This window comes from Hirundo rustica, chromosome 1 (genome assembly GCF_015227805.2).
Source record: "Hirundo rustica isolate bHirRus1 chromosome 1, bHirRus1.pri.v3, whole genome shotgun sequence".
NCBI lineage: Eukaryota > Metazoa > Chordata > Aves > Passeriformes > Hirundinidae > Hirundo > Hirundo rustica.
The window spans coordinates 126413673-126439211 of record NC_053450.1 but is presented as its reverse complement, the minus strand read 5'-3'; the positions used below and the strand labels follow the sequence as shown (position 1 = coordinate 126439211).

The window sequence follows — 25539 nt, the reverse complement described above, 5'->3', positions numbered from 1 at the left end:
TCGCTATCTCCTCCGTCGGCAGAGAGGGGCAGAAACGCCCATGTAACCGCGGCTCCAGTAGGCAGCGAAGGAAGGGGCGAGCCTCCCGCCGCGGGTGCGGTGCTGAGAGCCCGGCCAGCGCCTGCGGACGGGCAGCCAGAGCAGCACCACGGACACTGCCTCGGCCCCCGCCCGCCGGGCGCAGTGGCTGCGGGGACCGCGCAGCGCCGCGGGGCCGGGGCCCTGCCTGTAGATGCTCCGGCGGCGGGGCAGGGCCGTGCCCGTGGGGCGCGGGGGCGTCCGAAAGGGACAGAAGGGTGCTCTTCCCGACCCTCGTCTCAGCCGCGACTGCGAACGACCCGTGCTTACTACACAAGGCGACTCCCGGGCTCTCAAGTTTAGAGCTGAGACAAAGTTTATTGCGGTTATTCCAGGGGAGGGAAGAGCTCTGATGTTTGCGGCAGCGGCGGCGAAAGGGACTGGAGAGAGAGAACGGGCGGGGGAAGCGATGGCGGGTCAGACCGGCAACGGGGCTCTCCTCGGACGGTTTTACTAGTCAGCAATTTGGAAGTAACTTTCCCATGGAGGTCCTTTTATTTGAAACAAGTGTGTTAGCCGAAAATGTCAGCGTAATATCTCAGAGATTCATCACCTAACGAGACATGAGCCGCGTCGGTCACCGAGACTCGCCGGTCCTCCCGGTGCTTGGCGAGATCACCTTGCCCCCCCGTGATTCCCGTTCTGTCCCCAGGTGTCCTGCTGTCCTTGTCCTTGGTGCAGCCCGGTGCCTTTCCGCTTCTCCCCCGATAACTCCCTATTTTGGGCGCTCGCGTGTTATTTTGGGTTTCTCTGCTGGGGCGACCTGCGGCTGTGACGGTGTCAGCCCAGCGGAGGCGGGAAGAGGGGGGGAACGGGGGAGAGGGAGTGACAGACACGGACCTCACGGTGCCACCGAGCTGCTGTCATTTGTCCTTCAACCTGAACGCTGTGATTCCCCCGCCACCCCCAATTAATTTTCTGGTATTGGGGCTACATGAGCGCTGGGAGCTGACCTTCTTTCTCACTGGCCGCGGGAGCCCCGCTCGCATCGCTCCCCAGCCACCAGATGCTCGGGGTATTTCCGTCGCCCCATGCCCACGCCCATTCCCACCCCGGAGCTCCCCCCGCCGCCGCGCCTGTTCTCCCTCTCCTCGCGTGACCTTCCCAACATGGCGGCGCGGCCGCCCCTGCTCCCTCCGCCGCCGCGAGGGGCCTCCCCGGCGAGGGGCGGTGGCGGCTGTCAGCCGGGCGGGGCGGGACCCGGCCGGGAGCGGGCGCGGGGCCGGGCCGGGCGCTGCGGGGCGGTCCCGGCGCCGCGCACTCTGACAGGCGCTCGGCCAGCAGACGGCGGCCGCGCCGGGGTGCAGAGCCCGCCGCGCACCCTCCCACCGCCGCAGAGGAGCCGACGGGGAGACGGCGTCGCCTCGGCGGGGAGACGCGGCGCGAGCGGCGCTGGAAAGCCCCGACCGCCCCCATACCTGTGCCCTCCGGGGGCGGCGAGTGGGTGTAGCCGCCGCCGATCACCTGGGAACCCGCCCCGCAGCGCCTCCGCCTCCCGTCCTCTCCCGCCCGGGGAAGGCGCCGCCGCTGCGAGCGAGCGAGCTCCGGGCGGCCGCGGGCGGTAGGACCGGGGCCCGCGGGCGGAGCGCGGCGAGAGCTGCGGCGCCGGTGGGGCTCGCCCGCTCCCGGCGGCCGGGACGAGGGGCGGCGGCCCCCGGCCGGCGGCGCCCGCGGCAGGATGAACCCCAATGTCACCTACGCCAGTCGCAAGCGGCGGAAACCTGTGCAGAAAATGTAAGCGGCTCCGCGGGCAGGCGAGGCGAGGAGGGGAGAGGGAGCGCCGGGCTTGCCGGGGGCGCGCCGTCCTGCCGCGCGCCGCGCCGCGGGGGCCCGGCGGGGGCGGCGCGGTGCAGGGGCGCCGGGACTGTCGCTGCTTCGGGGTGCCGGCGGGATTCTTACTGCTTTTAGGGTTTTTCCTCCCCCCATCCCGAAAAAAAAAGAAGGGAGGGTCGGGGCGGTGGAAGAAGGGAGCGGTGCCGGCGGCACGGCGCAGCCGGCTGACCTAGATTGGGAGGCATCTGAGGTGACGGCTCCGCGCGGTGGCTGCGCTCGCCCCGCCGGGGGTGGGCGCCGCGCTCCCCCCTGCGCACCCGCACCGCGCGGCCGCCGGCCCGCTCAGGTGTCTCTGCGGGGAACGCGGGGTCGGAGTCCCGAAAGGCTTGGCCGGTGCCCACCGCTTAGGGCCTGCCTGGGAGGGCTGGACCCTTCTCTCGAATCCTCCGGTATCGCATGAGATGCGTTTATTTGTGCAGAGCAAAAGAAACCCAAGTGCTGTAGACCAGTTGAAAGAGGAAAAAAAGAAGAAAGCCTGTCTATATGGTGGCTTTTTGTTCATTAATTTATATTTTTGAAACTGTGGGAACAGCATCGTGTCAGAGTAATTTTGTATGATGCACCTGCTTTATGTTTGCATCCTAGGTTTTATATGTTTTGCTAAAAGGTTGCTCTCATGAGAGTGGGAATTTCTAGGCTAGAGGAGATGCTTAACTTGCACTTTCAATTGAAAGTCAAGAATCTCTGGGTCATAAAAAGTAGCAAAGGTAAACTGCTGAGTTGCAAGAAAAATAAGCGAAGCTCAAAAAATCCCAGTTTTCTGTGGGCTACTTTTGTAGATGTAAAATAACTACAAAGGCTACAAAAGTGTTAAAAGAGAGAATGAAAAATATTTGATGAAATCATATTGTCACTGATATCCTTTTAGATATACAGCAGACAACTCGGACTTGGGGTGAAAGAAATTTGCTTGAGTGCTTGCTTCTTTATGATTGGAGTTGTTAGAATGGATGCATGTACATAACTTGGGGTTTTAACCCACAAATTATAAAAAAGTCTAAAAATGTGAATATATATAGATATATTTAATTCCCCATCTAAAAATGCATTAATTATGAAAAGACCAGTGCCTGCTTTTTTGACCATTCATGTCCAAATAAAAATGTAGAGATACCTACTTAAATTCACACTGTAGATTTGGATTTTTAAGAATGAAATCAGTGTTTGTTTATGAGGAAATTAAATGTATTGGTGGCATTTGTAGCCTACTAATACCTAAAGGCAAATGGTTGTGATTGTGAAAGGGTGAGGTCACTTAATGTCTAGCTTATTAATAAATTTTAGTTAGCCTTGGCTTAGAGGATGTGAAACCTTTCTGTTTTACCTTACTGTAGTGTCTATGTAAGTAATCCTTTTCCCTGTATTTTCTTGTTATGTAAGTTGGCTGAACTGCTGTGATTAGTTAAACTTGAAGCTTTATTACCAATGAGAACTATTTATCTATTGAGGGACTTTGCCTTAGGATAAGAGAGAAAAGTTTCTTCTCAAAATAAAAGTATTCTTATTGAAATAGTTTGTTCACCTGTATTTGAAGTGGAGGCTGATTATTAACCTACCTTGCTTGGGTTACTGGAAATTATTTTTGTGTAAGGCATTTATCTTGCTTTTAACACATTTATTTTCTTCATGTGGGTTTTTTTCTTATCTAAGTACCTTGTGGTCTTGGGTTGCTGCTTCTGTTGGGCCAGCCTTGGAGAACATTGCAAGTGGGTCAAAGGGCTCTGATTTCTCACATAACTGCTTACAGACTACACCTTTAGGCAAAACAAACAAAAACTGAGATGGGCAATAAGCTTTTTATTTAGTGATTGCAGGAGAGAGGAAAGATGTGCTTGGTGCTGGCTGATAAAGTTTTGACACTACAGTCATTTTAATATATTTGAATTCAGCTTTTTCTCCCCTCAGTAGAATCCACAGTTATTCAGGAAAGAAAAAAAAGAAAAAAGAGAGAAAAGAAAAAGGTAGCGGTGGTACATTACCGGGACTAGTAGACTAGTATCTTTTGTAGAAGAGATTATATCTGTTGATAGTTTTAATGTTTTGTTTGCCATATATGTACCTCTTAATGGAACATAATGATTAGCAATTTGTGTGGACAGCTTGTAGGAATGGAAGAAGGTCTAAATAAAATGCAATAGTTGACATGGGAAATTGTGTCTGGTACAAATAACCCATGAAAGCCATGGTCATAAGTCTGTAACAATTTAAGAAACTTCCTCCTTACAACTCCCAGGCTTTACTATGTGCCCTGTAGAGAATTGAATTTGAGAGGGAATCACAGACTGTTGTCTGACTATGCCAAGTGTTGAAATATGCTTTTTTGATTCAGTTGGGAATTACAGCATTGCAGCTGATAAAGAAAAGCAATTGCAGGGGAACATAGTCGGCAATTGTTCCTGCAATTCATCTTGTTATCTTGTCATGTAAGGGAAGAGAAAAAAAAAAAAAAAGAAATTCTAAACACGTGCACTGCAATTGCTTGTAATATGCTGCAGAAATCACTTTCTCAATACCTTGGAGTCTTTCAATTTCTTCCCTCTTTAAGGTTTAAACCCTGTGAGTCCCCCTGGTGGCAGCAGGGCTGGGGGTGTTTTGCTCCCCACCGAGGTTTGGGGAGCAAAGCATGGCCCCTGCTTTCCTTTTTTATCTTTTTTCCCAAGTCTTCTTTATCTAGTGATTACTATGGACTAATATAGTAGCATTTTAATTGGAGGGGGAAAAATGCAAGTTTTATGGAAGTGGGGCTTACTGCAGATAGATTCTAATGTGAGTTGAAAGGTATTATATAAGTACAGCTCCAACTCGCAGTTTTTAGGTCTTTCTGCCATTAGCTCTGATTTGGTTTGTTATTCTTTTTTCTTTTCAGTGTTTGGATAGGAATTGTTTTGTATAACTGGATAAATGTAATAGACAAGGAATGGGGTGGGGAGCTCTAAATATTTCATGCTATGCAGAGGCAAGATGCATAATATTTTGTTTATGTAGTAGACTAAATTAAAAAAAAAAAAAAAAAAAAGATTTCTTCCTTGTTATCTTAAATGTATATGTGACATTAAATACTCCAGAATTTTGACTGATTGATCTTCAGTGATGAGTAGTCCTAGTAGTGTTAGAAAGTAGAGCAGAAACATTTTAATTTTAAAAATTTGAACTATTTATGTGTTCATTCAAGGCAAACAAACAAGAAGTGCCAGAATAAGCTTTCAAAAAGGAAGTTCATCAGAAGAGAAAAATAATCATTGAAATATTCCTTTGTGTAAAGCAGTAACTGCTACAAAGCAGTTTGCACCTCATATTTGAAATGGAGCCAGTAAGACTGTTGTCTTACGTAGAATAAACTTCTTATATATATACATTTGTCAGTCTTGAAGTAGCTGTATGTTGCATGTAGATTGCTACTTAAAAGTCACTTGTTTTAAGGTTTTTGGTGGTGGGTTTTTTTTGATTGGTTGGTTTTGGTTAATGTTTCTTGCAAAAGAATACTTTTTAGAAAGAGAATCTGCAGCAATTGGAGGTATACATATATAAGTAAGGTGGTAGTATATATAAGTAGACTATTTATAAGTAACATAACTTTGTTGTTTTTTCCAGGAAATGTTGCCTTGTTATCTTAGAAAGTTGTGAAATATGTTAAAACTGAGTGTCAAACTTTCTTCCTTGATTGGTGTTCTGGATGTTTCTGTCATACTGGTTGAATCCTTCTTGCACCAAACCAACTTGAACTATTTACTACTGGATGACAAGCAGTAGCCCAGCATCAGATGAGTAGCATGTCACTGATTGAAGCTTTTATAATAAAACAACTTTATCCATTCAGCAGTTTGAATTTTGACTGTTTTCAGTCTCTGCTGAAAGAGCCACTGGAAAAGGTCTCTGCCCCTTAAAGATTGGTTGACAATAGCTTTAAGAGGTTGTTAGTCTGTAATTCTTATCTGTTGTTTCTAAAGAAATCATCAGGTGAATTTTCAGTAATCTTAAATTCAGTGTGGGAAATAAGAATAAATGCTTAGAAGTATTTTTCCGTTGCTAAAATAAATAAAGGGCTTTTTTTTAGGATTCTAATACTTGCTTAGTGTCATAACTGATTTCATATACCTGGCCTCCACTGAATGAAATCCTATGCATAAGAAAAAATATGTTATTGCATGCACTATTAAATATAAGATGAAAAATATTCAAAGCTGAGAAGATTAAATCCATTAGTTAGGTGACTTGTATGCTTTTTGTTATGTCCTTCTTTCCTAAGGAGTAAGATAGTTCTGATGAACAAATAATTATGGGGTTTTAGCAAACCAGTTTTTTAAAAGCACATTTCCATCTCTGGTGTTCTTTCTGCACATTCTTTTATTCTCTGATTTCATTTCACACTTCAGTCTTGTGACCAATGTATCATGCTTTTCAGTGCTTGGTTGTTGGGTTTTCTACTTTCCCTCCCCGCGGCCCCCCCCCCCCCTTTTTTTTTTTGTTGTTATGAACAAAATAAACTTGTGCTCACTTTGCATTTTCTCAGAAACTGCTAAATTTTCCCTTTAAAATAATATAAACGAACATGCCAATATTGAAATTTGATTTGGCCTTTTGATAGTAATCAAGACTCAGGTAATTGTGCACTTTTAAAAATTTAGGGTTAATGCCTACGAAAGTGCATGTGATGAGCACATATAGTGAAAACTTTTAATAAAGTATGCTGTAGCAGACCTGTAAAAACAGCAGTCAGCTGGTGTTGTGATGGCAAATCCTTTAAAATTGTTAAATCAAGAATTAAGTGTTCTCAATTGTCTTGCAGCTGTTGAGTAACAAGGGTTGTAGATGAGTCCAGAGGCACTGAGTGTGCAGAGACCTCTGGCCTTTGATTAGAGAATTCAGATTTCCTATGAAATGTAGAAGATTAAGAATGGAAAGATTAGCTTAAATACATTCCGTCTTTTAGTCTTTTTTGTTTGTTTTTCTTTTATATAAAGCACATACATGGATTTAATCTTGACATAGCACATAATTTGCCTTGAAGATAATTTTCTGCATTGAAGCTGGGCTGTCTTTAGCATTGAGGTTTTATATAAGTGGATGGAAAATGGTTAAGTTGCTGCTTATGCCCCTGGCACTTCTGCCCTTATTCCCTTCATCACTGAAGGATCCATTTTTATATAAGAATTTTTAGCTGGGTGACAAAGGGGAAAATCAGGCATAATCAGTGTTTGATTTGGGGGAGAGAATGTAGCAAGATTTATGATGCAAATACTAGTATTCAGAAATGTTTTCAGCTAGTTAAAAGTAAGAGAAGTCTTTAGAAAATAGATGCAAAATAGAAAAATGATCACATCTAACTGACATTCTGATGAGATGACTGCAAATTGAACACAGTTTCAACTACTTGGTCAATTTGCAAGTTTAAAGCAAATCAGGGGACAGTTGTTAAGACAAAAAAGCCTTTTACTTAGTGCTGATTTATTTTGTAAAGTTTGTGTGTGTTAAATGGTTTCTATGGTGTCCTCTGCTTTTCAGAAGCATACCACTTTGATTTGATGGTAGTTAGCTGTTCACTGGTTGTTATACAACTGTTACATGCTTAATGCTTGAAATTGATTGTTTTGTTTCTACATTTAGAAACAGTCTAATACACAAAAATATTTAAGAAATACCCTTTAATGTTACTGTCAATGATTGATGATTTTTAACTTTTTTTTTTTTTTAAGGGCTATATTTAAGTTTTGCTAATCCTATGGCTTGTACAAGTTAATTTTCTGCCAGCATAAGAGAATATGAAGAAAGTCTTGCTAAATTATTTAAAGTTTAATGTCCATTTGGGAATATGGTGAACTGCTGGTATAAAAGTCATGATTTGTGACTGAAGCACTCATCTAACCAAATAGTTAATCATCCATTGCTATTGATATACACCTGGGTTTGTTTTGTTTTTTTTCAGGAGAAAGAATTTTCCTAATTTTTGATTCAACTGTTTTGCCCACTTTTCAAATGTTTTTAGGCTAAAGCAGTACAAATTTACAATATTTACTCTGCAGCAAGTTTAACTTAATCCATGTGAGAAATAATTCCTGCTGCTATATTTCTGTCCGTTATCAACATTTTGCTTTATGGCACTTTCGCATTTCCAGGCTCCATGTAAGGCTCCTTTAATGTGGAAAAGGGCAGTTCTAGTGCTGGGGAGCAGGAGCCAGGCTTAAGTGCAAGTTTTTGACAAGTGACAATTGAATAAGCAATGGCTGTAAAAAGAAGGGCTTGGATTTAAACTAACAAGAGGTGTAATTGAAATGTAAAGTAAAAACAAGATAAAAGTGTCCATTCTATCAGTACTCATTTGACTGAGAATACAAGATGAAATTACTTTTCTGAATGGTTTACTTTAAGCAGTGGCAAAAATAGCTATTGGAGCTTTTGCAATTGCTCATCATATAATTAATGTAAGGATGACAGTTGGGAGCAGACTAAATGAAATACTGAAGAAATTAGCTGCTGAATGTCTTCCTGCTCAATATTTTTGAGTGATGCATCTTGCAGAACCAACACTTCTGTGAGAGCAGCACAAATTGATAACTGCTGTAGATCTCGCATAGAACTGCAGTACTAGAAAAGTGACAATGAGTCACTCTTTAATTAGAAAACTGTTTAATAAAGAGAATAAAATGCAGTATGTCTTAGGCAGATAAATTATTCAGTTTCGGCATTGGCTTGTAATGACTAGTTGTAATTTAAATGAGTGGGGGTTTAAACCTTTTCCCAGACTTCTGTGTATGTGGGAGAGGGTGAGTATCCAAGTATCTGGAATTGGAGCTCAGGGTGGGTATGAATGGAAAATAGCAAATTTACAAAAACTTCATTATGTGAATCGTAACACAAAGCTTTTAAAAATGTTCGTTGTGCTGTACAAAGGCATGCTTTTGCCACGCTATACTCGAATGAAATGCCTTCAACTGAGAGATGACTTAAAGGACGAGTTCCCAATGTTTGCTACAAAGATTTTACATGCTGGCTGAGTTAGATCTTGTGGTTTTTCATATAGTTTTGGATGCTTAGAAAGTTACTAAAACTTTTGTTGCATTCAATTAGTACTAGCCTGTTCCAAACCGATAAAAAATAAGGACATCTGTGAGAAGTTGTTACTGAAGTGAAAAAAAGTGTACTGTCAAATTTATTTGTACACAAATATTACTAAAAGTTTTTGGTACATTTGGAATAATAACATTTGGAAGAATTCAAGTGACATTTGACTGAAAACATAGGAAGCTTTTTATAAAAATTGCTGAATCTCAAAGGTTTCAAATATTCATTCAAAAGTTCAAATAGACATTGTAGCTCAAATAGTTTCATTTAACCATGTGTATTGGAGGAGAGATTAGACCGTTTTAGGGTGTTTTTCTTTTTTCTTTTTTTCTTTTTTTTTTTTAATGGGAAACAAAGTAACCTAGGAAAACATTTGGTCATTGCATTTGAAACAATGTGTAACATTAGGTATGGCAAATATTTGCCTTCATTTTGAAAAGGAGCTGGCATTTATACTGCGTTTGTTTTTCTGCCACAGCGTAAAGCCGTCCCCAGCTGAAGGAGCCAAGTCCAATCCATCCAAGAGACACAGGGACCGCTTGAATGCGGAGCTGGACCGCTTGGCGAGCCTGCTGCCTTTCCCTCAGGATGTCATCGCCAAACTGGATAAGCTGTCTGTGCTTAGGCTTAGCGTCAGTTACCTGAGAGCTAAAAGTTTTTTTGATGGTAAGCACTGGGAATTTATTTGGGTTTGAGCTGCTTGTAAAATTCGGTTTATACTGTATGTTGATTTCAGCTGTTTAAGTACTTAAAACTGTTAAATTTATCTGCATTTAAATGGAACTTCCAGTCGTGTGAATATATACAATGTAACTGTGTAAAGTAAGCTTTCCACTTTCTTGAAACCAAATGTAACTACTTATATTTCACTTAGGTCACCAGTCAGTCAGAGCTTTGCATTTGGAAGTAATAATGCTCTTAATGAGTACTCCAATCCTTTTCATCAGACTGTCAAAGATACCCAAGAGATTTCTCTTTTCCCCCTCTGAAAATTGCCTTAGTAAAACTATTACTGTTGCGAAATATGTCATACGACTTCCCATCCAGCTGTATTTAGCTTAATGGTGCCTCAAAAAATGACTTTGCTTTGATACAAAGTAATTGATATTGCCCCTTCCTACAGTTCAGTGCAAAGGTGACTAGTAAAGAATAGAGACAAAATCTTTCCTATGTCCAAGCCCTGATTAATGCAGGACATGAGGCATTAAAACGACAGCTAAGGTTCTCCAGTTATGTGGACAGGCGTGCGCTGACCCCAGTCCTGGCTGGGGTAATACAGCAGCACTCAGGGTAGTCATGGGGTCAGAAGTGTGTGTCCTTGGTCACCTCTGAGCTGGCCAAGGAGTCCTGTCCCTCTCTCTCCTTCACTGCCTGAGCTGCTGTGTAGGGTGAGATGCACTGGTTGGCTTCATGGCGCTTTCTTCAAAGGCAGGAATAAAGCAAGCAACTTATTATTTAATTAATTGTCCTTTTCTTTTACCAGTCTCTGAGATTTTACAGTTAATATATTGAATATGAAATCTTATTGACCAGCTGTGGCTAAAGAATCTTGATTGCAATAGAGTTGATATTAAATTTCAAGTTGTTTTTAAACTTTCTTTGACATTTGAATAACCACTGTCCTCAACAGTTTAAAATTCTCAGCCTCCAAAACATGGATGAAAGGATTCAAGAAACCTGTCTAAAATAGTTCCACTTTTTCCTGTAGGAATACAAAATGTTTATTTTCATTTATTGTGTCAACTGGCTTCAGTTTATTAGTGCTTATGAATTTATATTTGGTTTTATTGTTTGAAGAATATATCTAAGTGCCTTGATTTCTGTGCTTGTTCAGGACAATTCTTAGTATGGAGCCTAAGCTCTAAGGCTAGACCTGGCCAAATACTTCTAGCGGTGCTTTTTTCAAATGCAAATATTGTCTCCCATCAAATGTGAGTTCTTTTGGCACCTCAGTTTCATGAAAATCTTTGCAAGATGTTATCTCAGGTAGACTGCTGTAAAAGAAATTATTTTGCTTGTCTCTGTTCTCTTGGTGAATTGAAGTTCTAGTCTCAATAAAATGTGTTTTGTTATGGTTGTTTTAATTATGTTTTCTGCAATAATTCTAAGACTGCAAGTGTTTATCTTATTTGAGATGGAGTGAAAATAATTTCTCATCTCAATTTCTTTTGCAATGGAGCTGCTTGATTTTTATTCTTCCTGCCTCTTCCCCCCAATTTGCACTTGAAGGTCCTGAAGTAATGGACAAGGCTATGATTTAGACTTAAGGCTATGATTTCTCTACAGGGAAAAAAAAGAATTGATACCTTCAGCAGAAGTCATCTTAACAAGTTTATTTAGCAGAAAAAGGTTTTTTGCTACTTCTTTTCAGGCCTTTGTGTTGTAGGACTACAAATCAGGTTAGTTTCAGTCTCCATCTGAAGGTAAAGACCAACATTGATGACTTAAGTGAAATAAACAAAACTAACCAATTTATGTCTGACCAACAGAAGAGTGAAAATTAGATGGTTTTACTGTTTTAGTTGTCTTTAATAACATGGAATCTATTTCAGTAAAATTCACCTTCCAAAAAAAAAATTAGTACTTTTAAGAACATAATTAGCAAAAAAACCCTGAAAATCCCTATGTTTGATTTTCATACTCTATCTACGCGGTGCTCCTCAGAATGGTTTTTTTGAAAGAGTGTCTTGTGTAGTTGGATATATGCGGAAAACCCCATGGAATAAATCTGACAAATGCAAGAGGGAGCACTGATTGTCACCTTGAGTGCCTAGACTGAGCCAATGCTCCACTTTATTAACGCAACATGCTGAAGTAAAGGGAAACGCTCAATGAATAACAGGATACAAATGGGGGGTGTGTAAATTCCTGCGGAAAGTAAAATATAAACGCGTAATCGTATGATCTTGCTTGAAAGGAAACCCAAGTTTTTGCTGTAACAATAGATATTTTTTTCAAAGAAAACACTTGCATTTTTCGAACTTTAAATAATCTAGAGTGAATGTCTGTTTTCTGAAGGCGGAAGTCTGGAGGGAGAAAAAGAACCGTTTCATGAAAGACATCTCAAAAAGTTTCATCAGTTTGAATAAATGTGCCTCACTTAAACGTTTATAAGGGGTTTTTTGGGTAGTATTTTAAAGCTAAGTATATACACACACACTATATATATATTTGTAAAAGGACAGCACTGAAGAACACCTTTACTTGACCCTAGTTATTAAGATGGTAGAGTGCTACAGAATGTTCTCTGGAGCTAGAGACAGGTGAGTTTTTCCATAGGGTCTACTGAAATATGGTAGACCTTTGCATGCTTGCCACATTTCAGGTTGTAGGAAATAGGTGTATGCATTTTTGTCTTCCACAACCTCGAAAGATCTTAGTGTTGGTGATTGTATTCTGATAAGCAGTTGCTTTTGATTGCTGTTTTTTGTTAACAAAGTTATTGTGCTGCTGAGTGACCCTTTACATACACTACAGTTTAGTGTGATCAGCTTCGTCTCAACTCCACATGATGTCAGCAGGCTTTCTGTATGCCCGTGTCAGGCACTCTGGCATGCTTTTATGTGTGCAAATTTGACCTTGACTCAAGAAAGAAATTGTAGTAGTGGATTAAAATAGTGAGTCTCAAGTCTGTTTCTTTATGAAGTCTTGTGTGGCAAATCAAAGCTAAAAAGTGTTTTAGGGTGGTGTCGCTTTTCAGCTATGCGCTTCTGCCTGCTGTACTGAAGTGGATTAGCAGCCCCCAAAGTCAAGCAGGTTATCTTAAATCACTGCTGGAGTGTTTATTTTATGAATGTAAGATACTTTCTGAAAGTGGCTTAAGGCAAGCTTTTTATTTTTAAGAGACTAGGATGAATCAGGCAGGTGTCTGCTGACAATCAGTAAAGATTTTGTGTCTTTGTGCATTGTCCTGATATTATTTCAATTAATTTTGCCTGTATGCATTCAGCAGTGAGAAATATAAGGTAGAATGTTGGACAACAGCTCTTTGTGTGGATGCAGGTTAGTGTGAGCTCAGCATCTGGAGCATGACTGAATAGTCGTTTAGGCATAGCCTGTGTTCCCCATCCATACTAAAGGAAAAAGCCCTTTTACTTCTAGCTTTGGTCCTTATATGATGAATTGATAATCACTTAAATACTTTATTGTGGTAAAGAAAAGCCTTCATAATTGTTGTTCTTGGGATTTCATTGAAACAGATTAAAGGGTAAAAAGTAGAATTTGTATGAGTCATCACTTTTTTTAATGTTATGGTCATGATTTTTCTTTTTAAAGGTATACTGGAAATAAAGGAGAGGCTTGCAGAATCTAAAATGAAGTAGCTGTGCTATGTGTGTGTATCAATACATTAGAAACAAAATTCAACATGTTGCTTATTAATTGTCCTTTTATCCATTTCACTAAGAATTCCTGTGGTCTAAAGTATGTGGGTTTCTTTTTTTTTTTCCCCCTCTTGCTTATTGGGCAGTATTCTGCATTTATAGAAGAAAGTTTCCACTCAAAATTAGTTTAGAATTGGTTTCTTATGTGGGATACTAGTGATTCTGGCAAGCACAGCAATAACAAAATAAATTTTTTTTCCACTAAGTTTGCATTGCCTTTTTTCTTTAACTTTGTAACATAATTAACACACATTCCTTGGTGTCGTATGGCTTGAATTTGCAATGCAGTCATTGTCATCACATAAAATGTATTTTTTGATAATGTATTTTTCCTGTCATGCTCACTGTTCTATCATACTGTGTACTGGAGAGAACAGACTGCATGTGGTTCCTGTTCTGGAGAGTATTGCTAAGATGTAGAAATGGGAAAGACAGGCAAAGTTGGAGACAGTGCATTTATTCTGTCACACTGAGAAGGGCAGCAACATATTTCCAGTCTAACAAAGATTGATAGATTTTTGCCAAGTCTCAGGTGGTGCTCTGGAACAGAAACCTGAAAGTACAAAAACCATTGAAACACAGCCCAGTGAGACCAGGATAATACAGCAGCTCTGTCCTAACTTGCTTTTATTTTAGACAATTAGCATCTTTGCCTGCCATGTCTGTCTAATGCAATTTTCTTCATATACTTTTTGAAAGTGTGACTTCCCTTTCATGTTGGCTCCTTTCCCTGCTCCTGTTGCTGTATACCTAGATATTTGGCCTCCACACCAGGAAAAGCTGAAGCGCTGTGGAACAGTGGAGTTAGGCTGCACTGACTGCTTTTGAGTGTTTATGTGGATGCTGCATAGGAATTTGCTGTTGCCAGCAGCTTCTAGTGGATCTGGCTAATATTACATGGTTCGTGACTGCCTTGAGCTGTTTTTCGACACCCAGGGTAGAAAATACCCCATAGTTTGATTGTTCTCTAATTACCTTTTCTATATCTGGTATTTTATACCATGCACATGAATTAATTTTCCCAGTTTTGAATGAAATTCTTTGAATCTTGTCTGAGAGTTGGAGGAAAAAAAGATGGTTGGGGTTTCTTTTCAAACCAACTCTGTTTCCTTTTGTACTGTCTTTCCTCTAGCCAAATCCAAAATTAATATAAAATGCCAACCTTAGAATTGTATAGTTATTTCAGTATCAGACTACCATACCATTCAAATTATTTCCTAATCTGTGCTTGTTTTCACTGCTTGTCTCCATTTTTTTATTTTTTTCTTTTTTTTTTTTTCTCCAAACCTCCCCCCTTGCTCCCAATCCCCTGAGATTCACACTGGCCATTTGGGACTGTCTGCTACATACTATTTTAGACTGTATTTTACGTAACAGATGATAAGTAGGGATTTAAGCTTTGAAGTCCTAAATTCTGATCTTCAAAAATGATGATTAGAGCCATGTAGCTGTGACATCACTCTAAATCTTGAAATGTATATGCTTCCATGATCTTAGCTTTTATTTTTAGGAGTGCTGTGTCATTACACATCTGATGCAGCTGGGTACCCCTATACCCCCATGGATTGATGCGATTTAATATAACCCAAACTGAACATCTAAAATTGAAAATGCTGTTATATTACAAAGTGAGAAATTAAAATGTTAATGTGTTTGTAGTATAAGAGGGGAAACCAGGTACAAATGCTAACAGTTAATTTGTTCTTTGGGTTTTCTTTTCCTGTTCCATTCTGGTATTTCAGTGATTGATGTTAATCATTGTTAGAACTCCCTTTGCAAGGAAGAGAAATGAAAGGTCATCTCTTCTTCTCTGCCCTATGTGTATTATTTAATCAAAGGCATATGAAGACTCAGTGTAGGAGCCTCCCTTTTCCCACAAAGCTGTTGTAAAATGTCTCAAAGCCCTCTTCCCACTATGCAGAGCATTTCTTTTTCCTTGGTAGGCTTGTTGTAGGGAAATTAATTTTAAGCATACTGCTCTAGGCTTTGCTCTGGATTCCTGACTCTTTTTTGCAAGAGCAGAGCCTAAGATATAATTTACACTGTTCTGATAACGTCAGTGTTCTGGAGATTGACAGTGCTGTGTGACATTCAAGAACATAGATCCTAGAACAGGTAGCAAGATAAAAAGCCTAGCCTCAGGAAGTATCACTGCTTCTCTGACCATGTGTATTCCAAGTCTTGTAATCTTTGCTAACGTTATTGCTGTACTGAAGCACCTAAAGATCATGTGATTTGGAGCTTCTTGGTTTTGTTCCACAAATTGCCACAACTGTCGCTCCCTCCTCCAATGCCAGTTGGAGTGGAGAGTTACAACTAGAGGTTGCACTGGGCTCTCAACATCTATCTTCCATGGGCTTCATGATTCATCCATCTGAATTTGTAGAAGGATGGTTTGCTTGACTGTGACCTTAGAAATATGTCCTAGTTATTTAAGGCTTCAGTATGAATTCACGTTAAAAATGTGTACAAATAATCTACTGGAATAGTTTTTGCTGCTCTCTTTGCTGTTTATGACTCAGCAGGTTTCCTCCTATGTGTGCTTGCCAATGGGAGAAATGCCCTAGGTCTGCCTTATCAGAATACAGATAGAGTCAAACAGGAAATAAGACATATGTGATTGAGCTCCGTAGGTGTTTACAGTTCTAGCCAGTTATAACATGTTTGTTTTTCCTGAGTAAACAAAACCTTCATCTCTGTTAGAACAGTTTCTGCTGCGTACATGCTTTCATAAACTACTTACTTAAAGAGTGATTGCTTTGTGAATTGTCTTGGAGATCCAGCTAGATAACTAGAAGCTAATTCTATTTACCAGAGCTTGGTCATTGTAATTGTTTAATTTATTAGTTACCTCTTTTTAAAGAGGTAAAAAATAATGAATTTCAAATGTGCTCTTCAAAGTTTCAGGTAATGTATTGATAAATGTTTCCTGGGAAAAGTCTCTTGGGAGTTCCTGCTTATCAGTGCCATGTCCAATCTGTTCTAGAAATGAGAAATGCACTAAACTATAAGAACTAGAATGCGTAGTTATCTGAAACTGCCTTAAGAATATGTAGGTTTGCTGCCTTCCAGCTGTGAATATTAAAGGGGACCTACAAATAGGAATTAGTTGCCCTTAGTGATGCATGCTAAACTCTGTTTTTAATTGAACAAAGAGATGCTCATTTTTTTCCACTGAATAATTGCCTCTTGAAATTCAACCCATGTGCCTTTTGAATTGCACAGTACTGCGCACTTTATGCATGGCCTTGTATAACATCTAATAAGTTGAAGTATATACATACTTGGCCCCTCAAGGCAAAGTCTAACTGATTATATAAAGCAGGGATTACTGGAGTAAGCCCACTGCCTGACTGGTCAAATAGTCTGACTTCCCCATCAAACTCTGTTGTCACATCTTCAGCCATACAATTCCTGTGGGTCACCAGAAGATACCAGCTTTGTGAGTGAATTCCCTTTTTCCACTTGGTGTCTCCATCTGAGCTACAAACTGAAGGATGATGTCTTTCCTTTATTGATTCTTTTCTTTATGCCACATTTTTTAATATGCTGTATTTTACTTATTTGGAGGGAAAAAATAAGGGTAGCCCCCCCCGTTTCCTCCTTGCTCGTACCATTTGTTGTTTGGTTTGCTTTTACCAGACAATGGTAAGAGACATGCCTAGAACAAAGTCTTTCTTCCTTGTCCTCACAGCTGCTCTGAATTTTGCTGTGATACTGTCATGTTCTATATGGTGCTGTGTGTAATATCTTACCAGAGACCAGGCTGTTAATTTGATTGCATTAAAGGATGTTGAAATGCATCTAGTTCATACAGCACGTTGTTAATGAAGGCTTTTGTTAATATGCTTTCTTGACCTAGTTAAAGGGAACTTTGTAGACTGGTGTAGTCTATTAATAGGTCTGATGGTCAGTTACCTAATTGTGTCATTTGTAGCTGATTCTTCAGAGGGATTGCAATGCCAGTATGAATTCCTGGTCAGAATGTCATCAGGTGGCATAAATGCTGATGACCCATACCTAGTGATGTAGATGGGAAAAAAAATCCCCCTCTTCATGCACCCCATCATCATTTGAAGGTAAAACTCAAGGCTTAATGCAGGAAGGGTTTGAGCCCCATGACTAAGAGTTTTTAGGAATTTATTAGCCTATGTGTTTCTGAAGTGTTCCCCTTCCCTCTGCTTGTCTTGATCTATATTAGTTGACTGTAAGCCCTGTGTAGAAAGCATTGCAATTAATTACCTTCAGCATTGGGAGTATCAGCTGTACTGAATCCCTCAGTGTTTCTTGTAGCATGGCTGTACTGCTGTGAAAAAGTTACTGCCTTAGTTAAGTGAAGAAATTCTTCCTCAGCTTTTATCTGGTGATAGTACTTGTCTCATCTATAGGCAAGAGGTGAATCATGCCTGACAAGCAGACTGCCTTTTATGTAGGACACCTGGTTTTGTGGACAGCAGGAGAGCAGTTAATACTGTTTCCCTTGAGTTTTATGACGTCTTCGATGTTGTTTTTGTATCACCAAGCTGGTGAGTCCACATCTCTCCAGAGGATCTCTCCAGTTCTGTCCCAAGCAATCCATTCCAATTTGTGTAGCACAACTGAGGTGTCACTGTCAATCTCAGTGACAACCTGTGAAGTTCAGGGGGTGACTAGAAGATTCTGCAAAGGACAAGGAATGAATCATCGTTCAAACTGAGGACATGCATGTGGCTTTTAACGAGAAAAGCCCATGGGTTCTGGCAGTGAAATAAGCCGAGAGTATCTCCCATATCCCAAGCAGAGAAAAGACAGTCTTGGTCCAGAAAGGAAGCAATCCTCCAAAAGCCCACTTGATTCCCTTGCTTTAATTCAGTCATTTCAGAAACCTTCTTTTAAATTGCTGAGAAGTTATGAATTGGTATAAAAATACAACTTCATCTGTTTTGGTGAAATGTATGTTTTCCTCCCTCAATTTAAATAAGAGATATTTCTGTTAGAAAGTGCTTATTCATTAATATTTCATATAGCGAGGGTTGGAATTGAATGGCCTTGTAAAGAAACCTTCTAAACCCACTTCCATACCTTTTAATGCAGTAGTTGCAAAACTCAGCACTGCCTTTTACTAGCAGAATAAACTGTCCTCTTTCATGTGTAGAATATAATTGACAGTTTCCATTTTTTCAGTTAAAATGGTAGAGATATTCCCGAGGCAAAAATCCTATGAAGTTGCTGTTGAGCCATCAGTTCAGTGAAGATAAAGTTAAGGCATTTTTTCAGTAGGGGAAAAAAAAATTGAGTTAGTGTTTGAGTGCCAGGTCCAAGTTTGTGTGAGGTGAGTTCCCTAATGAAACTGATGGATAAGAAAATAACTGGAAACTGTAAAGAGAATTTAAAACCCACTTTTGATTCCTAGACTTTATAATAAAAAATTAATACTGATGTATAAAAAGGAACAGTTATTTCAGTATGATTTTTTTTCTTGAGAGAAGTGTTTAACCACTTCAGAATTAGCGATTTATTAAAAAAAAACAACCCCCAAATCTATGGTATTAGTTGTAATTTTCTAGTTGCTATTAACTTATTGTCCAAAATCCTAACAAATGGCAGCTTAAACAATACGTAATATTTGATTAGCTTTTGCTTTGTTCTAACATACTGAAAATTTGTCATAGGGAGAGAAAACTCTGATTTTAGGAACCAAAGGCTCACAAACAGGAAACTGTTAATCAAGGTTCAAATTCCCATAGATCTCATTCCACAAGGAATTAAATGACTTCACTTTCTTTTTTTTTTTTTTCAACCTCCCCTCAAAAACATTAGGAAACCCTTTTTCCTCCCCTGTTTGTGGCTAAAGAGGTATCACATTAGTGGATCTGATGATAAGTTACAATTTACCAGCATGCATCTCTTGCTGACCTTTTTTCTGAAGAAGCAAAGAAGATGTACCAAGAGAAGCAACTGAATGGGAAATAGCTCAGAAGAAATGTGTGTGCCAGGATATGGTTTTGGTGATTCAGCAGGTGACTGTCATCTGTGATAGTTAGGGGACAAGAGTTCATTGCCTCCAAGTCTTGAAACCACAAGCAGTATTCAATTTAGTATGCGGTTGTTAAGCTTCAAAGCCCAAGTGAGAGATTACAAATTTGAACAATTGTATGTTTCCTGAGATTTGCTTTTCTGTTTCTAAGTACAAGATAAAAGCAAAAGTGAAGTTTTATTCCTTACGTGTGTTTAAAAAAATAAAAAATCTGAACTAAAATTTTATCAGGTGACTAGGTGCAACTGGCTAACCATAAAAGCACTGCACACTATTTGCTGTTCTGCTGCATTATACAGGTCATATGCAGTCATGCTTTTTTTTCCTCAACTCTGCTTTAAGTTGAGGAGAACTACCACTGATGCATTAGAAGCTTAGAAATTCCCTTTGACCCTCTCTGACAAACACATAATAGTATATTCCTGATCCTACACTTACAAGGTCCTGTAACCTTCTGCCCACTTCTTGCTTTCAAAAATGGCAAACTGCCTTTCAACACCCATATAAATCTCATTTTGCTTTCCTTTTAACATTCTCTGAATCTGGAAGCCTGATGGGGGTATTTTGAGCAAGATGCACACATATGCTTTTAGGCTTTAAGGGAATGAGCATTTATTGCATAGTGGTTGTAACTACTTACAGCTCCATTTTTATTTTTCTATTCTTTTTTATTTTGTCTTCATTCTCACCCAAATCAGGAGCAGTGACTCCTAATGCATAGCATGCTTTGGGAACATCTGCTATAGGAAGTGTAACTGTTTGTGTGAGCAAAGACTTGAATCTTCCAAATGCAGTGACTGAACTCTCGTTTTTGTAGGCTTGCGCATGTTGACTTAGTGTAGTGTTTCTGGACTGATTAATTATCATGCTATGAAATAAGGTCAGTATCAGTCACTTAAGGAAAAAAAAATACACAACTTGGTTGTTGGTTTTACCTTCTACTTAAGAAAACAGTGTTGTGTTAAGTACCGCTTTGTAGCAACTGAGGATATGTCCTCCGTTTAAGGGAGGCTACTGCATAAACACTTAACATTCCACACTTAATAATGCTCTTAACTCTTTCTTTAAAAAGCAGCGTCAAAAATGCTAATAGCATATTAAAACCTGAGTTCAACTACCTGGATAGCAGAGCTTGGGTTGGTTTTAATCAGTGTTGTGAGCAATTCAGTGATGTAAAATGGTTTTTCAGATCTTTAGCAGCAGATATTTAATTTTTTTTAACCTTTTAATGGTCTCAGGAGAAACGCCAATCCATTTAAACAAGCAGTTTAGGGCTTTCCGAGCTACGTTTTGGGAATGGCTCAAAGTATACAGTGAAAGTTGAGGAAAATCATCCCATACACAATCTGGTTAAACTTCAAGTTCTTGGGTTAGGTGAGTGTTTTAAAACAGAGTATGGTATATATGTCAGGCAAATCTAGTAAAATCTAGTGTCTTCGTTCTGTAAAATGTTTCTAAAACCAGTAAGTGTATTGCTTCGATGTTATTACTTCAGCCAAATTTAAGAATGTCATAGCTATTGTTAATGCTTTTAACAGAAACATATTCTACGTGGGTATGATATTGTAGGGAAAAGGGTTCAACTACTGTACAATATTTTGCAAAGTATTTTGCTCTAAGCATGCAGCAAGCATTTTTTATTCATTACTTTTATTAATTTTTTTGTAATTGGTAATGCAAATTTGCTGTTTGCTAGTAGTAAATTTTATAGACAGTAGCGGCTGTGACTTGAAGAGTGAGATTTAGCCAATATTTTGCACATTTGTCTGGGTGAGAGGAAGAAAGGATGTTAGGAACTCAGGCATTAAACTACTGATGTGCATGCTAGCTTTCCATTTTAGTGGGTCTAGCACTAGAATATCATCTTTCAGGCATGACATTTCTGGTACCTCAAAAGTCAAGAGATCATCAAGAATTTTTTTGAGGAAAAACTGCTGATGTTACGATATTTGCAGGTTAGAGCTGAATTAGGAATAGGTCAGCAGAACACTACCAATGAGATTTATAGTTGCATTTGGTCTGATTTGTATATTTTGAAAACATTTTAAAACCACTTCATCATTCAAGATCAAAATAGGCATTTGCTTCTCTGAAACCCCATTGGAAGAAAAGGTTGCAAGGCAGTTTCACTTCAAGAGAAGATTGGGTGTTTCTGTTGCTGATTTAATGGTTTTGCATTAGTGATACAGAAAGGAATATGGATTGAGAAAATGTTTTAAAAAGAAGGTGGTGATTGTCTGGGCTTTTGAGTATTATGCTGTGCTAGGTTCTCTCCTTCTCAGACACAACTTTTGCTTACTTAATTAAAAGTGCTTGCTCTAATGAGAATAGGCTTAAAAAGGAAAATCTGGTTTTGCTGGACAGGCCAAGGAATTAGGCTAACTTGTGAAAACAATAAAAAGGCTTGATTGTAAAAAAAAAAAATCTGAGTGGGCCTGTGTGTGCAAGCTTGTCACCCTTCACCAAATCGTTCTGAGCTGCATACTCATCATAATGTGATTTAGGATATGTTAGAAGTCAAAAATTGCAGCAAACTTTCGAGAAGTCATGAATGCATGATATGGATCAGTTGTATTTTTGACCTCTTCTTAAATTGTTTTCCCACTAAAATATAGAGGGTAAAAAAAAGTGAAATTGCATGCAAGACTGGATGAAAATAGAGAACACTTACAAAGTCATTAGGATGCATATCAGAGAATTAAATGAGACAGACATCTCATAAAAGAGAAAGCTATAAAATCAATGTACACAGATCAGAAGTCTAAAAGCATAGTTAAAATAACAAAGAAGAACATTTTACATTAAGCAATAAGGAAGTCTGGAAAATGGTGGAATATTTTAATAAATGTTATAAGCTTTATAGGAAAAAATAATTCAGGCAAAGGATTGGATTACTAACAATGTAAAAAATGTAATGAGTCTTACAGTGCCTCTTGTAACTAAAGAGAAGGAAGCATTTGAGATACAAATGACAGAATTAGGTTCTACCTGTTGTGTGCAAAAATGCTGGTTCAGTCTTATAGGGTTGTTTCTTGCAGGATTTGAATCCATCTGAATTAGACCAAAAGAGAAGAATGCAACAAAAAGCTTGCACAAAATCAAGAAAACATGGCTCTGTTTGAGAGGAGCCTTAACAAGTGTTTTTATTCCATGCCTTGCAAATTCGAATTACTTTGCCACCGTTTTATGTCACCTGTAACATCCATGCTAGTCTGTGTTTGTGTAATGAAAAGGAGATGTGTTTCTTGTGCACGTATTTACATACATTCCCATACATTGGATCAAGTAGCAGTGCTGAGGAGCAGCTAATGCTGTGAAGTGCATCTTCTTTCTGGAATACTATGGCTCAAGTGAGCCACTACATCTGTGTACACTTACGGGTTTTTGGAAGGGCTCTCGCTCTTGCACTTCAAATAGTGTCTTTCTCCATTAAGAGACAGAAAACTCTGCTGTCCTTTTGTGCCTTCCTCTAACTGAGGATATCTGACTCCTGACTAAGCTGGTTAGGCTAACCTAAATAGCTGAGACTGTCCCTCAGTTTTAACCCTTTACCTTATGTTCTTAGTTTAAGGTCCTAAGTATCCTAGACAAGATTCATGTTTGTCTCTTCTCTCTCAGGAAACACATATGTAAATTATTGTATAATCTCTTGGAGAGGATTTGTCTGAGTAAGGAACATGAATGGGGAGGGAAGTCGGTATCAAATGGAAGGGGACAGATTCAAATGAGATAATATTAGATGGTTAGAACTGTTCAGAAAACACTTCTCTAAACCCATCTGGGAGAAGATGACTGGTGTGGACTCTTTCAGTGCTATTCAAAGCCATGTGCTGCTTGAAACTCTTGTCTCAGTGAAATCATTCAGGAAAAGATCTGTCTCCCTTTGCATTTGGTGATGGGCCCCAAGTTTGTGTTGATAAAGTGAGTCATGTTTTCATTCAAGTTGAAAATAAAACACAGGAATCTATGCTGTATGTAAATATTTTCATACTTGGGGTATCTTTCAAGTATCCTGAAGATTCTTTTTCTGCATTAGCTAGCCCCACTCTGTAACCGTATTAAAGTAGATGTCAAAGTAGAGACACATTAAATTAAATGGAAGAGATTTTTTGAGAAATTGGGTCAATTGTTTTTTGGTTTTTTTCCTTAAGAAGGTACAGCAATGAGAATACACTTACATTTCAGACATTTTCAGATATTTTGACTTGGAGTTTCTTGATGGCACTGTCTGCTCGGCTACGTGATTCTTACAGAGATCCTTCTAGGACTCCCTGGTGGAAATTCCTGCCTTTATTATAGAGGCGTTTACTGACTTTTATATGTCATGACCAAATTCTCTCTTTTCTGGTTGCCTTCTCTGATGGAAGAATCCAATAGGTGCTATTAAGAACCTTCTTCACATCAAAAATTTGAACTCTGCATTCAAGGAATTTTTAAGATGTGAAACATACTATTTAATGTGCAGAGATATACTTCAGACTTAGAGGTATGTGGAAGGTTCTCTAGAAGATATGTAGTCAAGATTATCACTTTCCAAGATATAACACCAGACAATTAATTCTCCCTTATTTAGAAACTTAATACTTAACAGGATGTAGCTCATGTGGCAGCATCTGAGAGATGTTTAGACAATCAGTTCTGTATTTCAATAGCTTGATGGTTTTCCTTCTGATATTGATCATTGTAATCAGTAGGAGCCAAAGCACTAACAAGTTTCCCAAAATTCCACTTTCTTTTGTAAACACAACCTAGAAAAAAAGTCCATCTAATGGGATAGCTGCTTCATACTTATATTAAGGCCACTGAACTCTTTTCCTCTTAAGACATTAATAATAGCCTTAAGCAATTTACAATTAAATGATAATTGTGTAATTTCTAGTAACTCAAAAATTAATCTCAGCCTGGTAAATTGTTAGCTGAGGCAGTAAATTCAAATACAACATTGCTGCAGCATCACCTTTTCTATATAAATCTCTGAAAAGAAATAGTGCTGTTTACTTTTTGAATGTGATTACAGACTACACATTACTCGAATTTAAAAATTGTCACCCCACTTAAAGGTTCTGTATAAGAAAGTTACATGCATAAGATAAATGGAACTAAGATATGCAAATAATAAAATATTTTATAAAAGCTGATATTTTTGTATTTTTATGCCATGCAACAGTGAAAATTGCAATCAGTTATGATTCTTTTGTTTATTTTTTGATCAGAATGAATTGCTTATAAGAAAAGCTTTTGCTGTTTGCTTGCAGAGTGAGTTGATTCCAGATTGGATGTAAAGTATTTGTTACTTGAATTTATTCTGCAAGGCTGGCAGCTATATATTTATCTATGCAAAATGTAATCCTGCTAAATGTTTGGAATGAAATAGTGGATTTTTGTTGGCACTAGGATCTAAGGATGGAAATGCTATTTGGTACATAAAAGCAAAAAACTGTAAATTACTACAGTACTAACTAGACTAAACATCCATAGATCCTTTCACAAGAAATACATTACTGATTTTCATATAGTTTATTTTTAATTCACCCCTAAGTTATGCCAGTTATGTTTGAGAAGGGAGACAAGTATCAATAGTTTTCACAGCTTGCATGAAGGCAGGAAAATAAATCTGATACATTAGATACTACTTTTTAAATAACTTCGTTTGTTGCTAGAGCTAGAAGTAGACTAGGAAAATTCATAGAAATATTAACTTTTTATCTTCCCAAGTTGTCCTGAAGAAGGAATGCCTGGAAATTTTGTCTATCTTTTTCTGAGGCTGAGAAGGATCAGTTAAATCTCAGAAGTTGTATATCCTTTGTGCAAAACAGACCATGTCTATCCCTCCTGTTATTTTATCTTTGTACAGGTCAGTACCTTCCTCTGCTACTATATTAGTATAGTCATCTCTAGTAAAATACCTTTTTAATTTCCTTTTGCACTTGAATTTTTCAGTTTAAACATACCTGAGGAACCATGCTTTTAGCAGCGTGAATTTTACTTTATTTTGCTGAGTTGTTTATACATATGTACCACAAAGCTGAAACAGTATAGACTCATTTCACTTTTCCTAAACTGGTAAAATAACGTAAATCATCAACTTTTCCGATAGCTTTGCACAGCCTTGCTGTTTTAGTTGAATGTTTGGCTCAGAGTTAAGAACTGGTTACGGAATATTAAAACTTG

General features: G+C 39.1%; 1 protein-coding gene across 1 annotated transcript in view; it reads left to right on the top strand.

The window, feature by feature from the left end:
- Nucleotides 1-1698: 1698 nt before the first annotated feature.
- AHR (aryl hydrocarbon receptor) overlaps nucleotides 1699-25539 on the top strand; it is a 60068-nt gene continuing 36227 nt past the window's right edge. Inside the window, exons 1-2 of the mRNA XM_040090892.1 lie at nucleotides 1699-1812; nucleotides 9449-9636. Coding sequence (XP_039946826.1) covers nucleotides 1757-1812; nucleotides 9449-9636 — 244 coding nt within the window. The 5' untranslated portion in view covers nucleotides 1699-1756. The remainder of the gene's footprint in view (nucleotides 1813-9448; nucleotides 9637-25539) is intronic.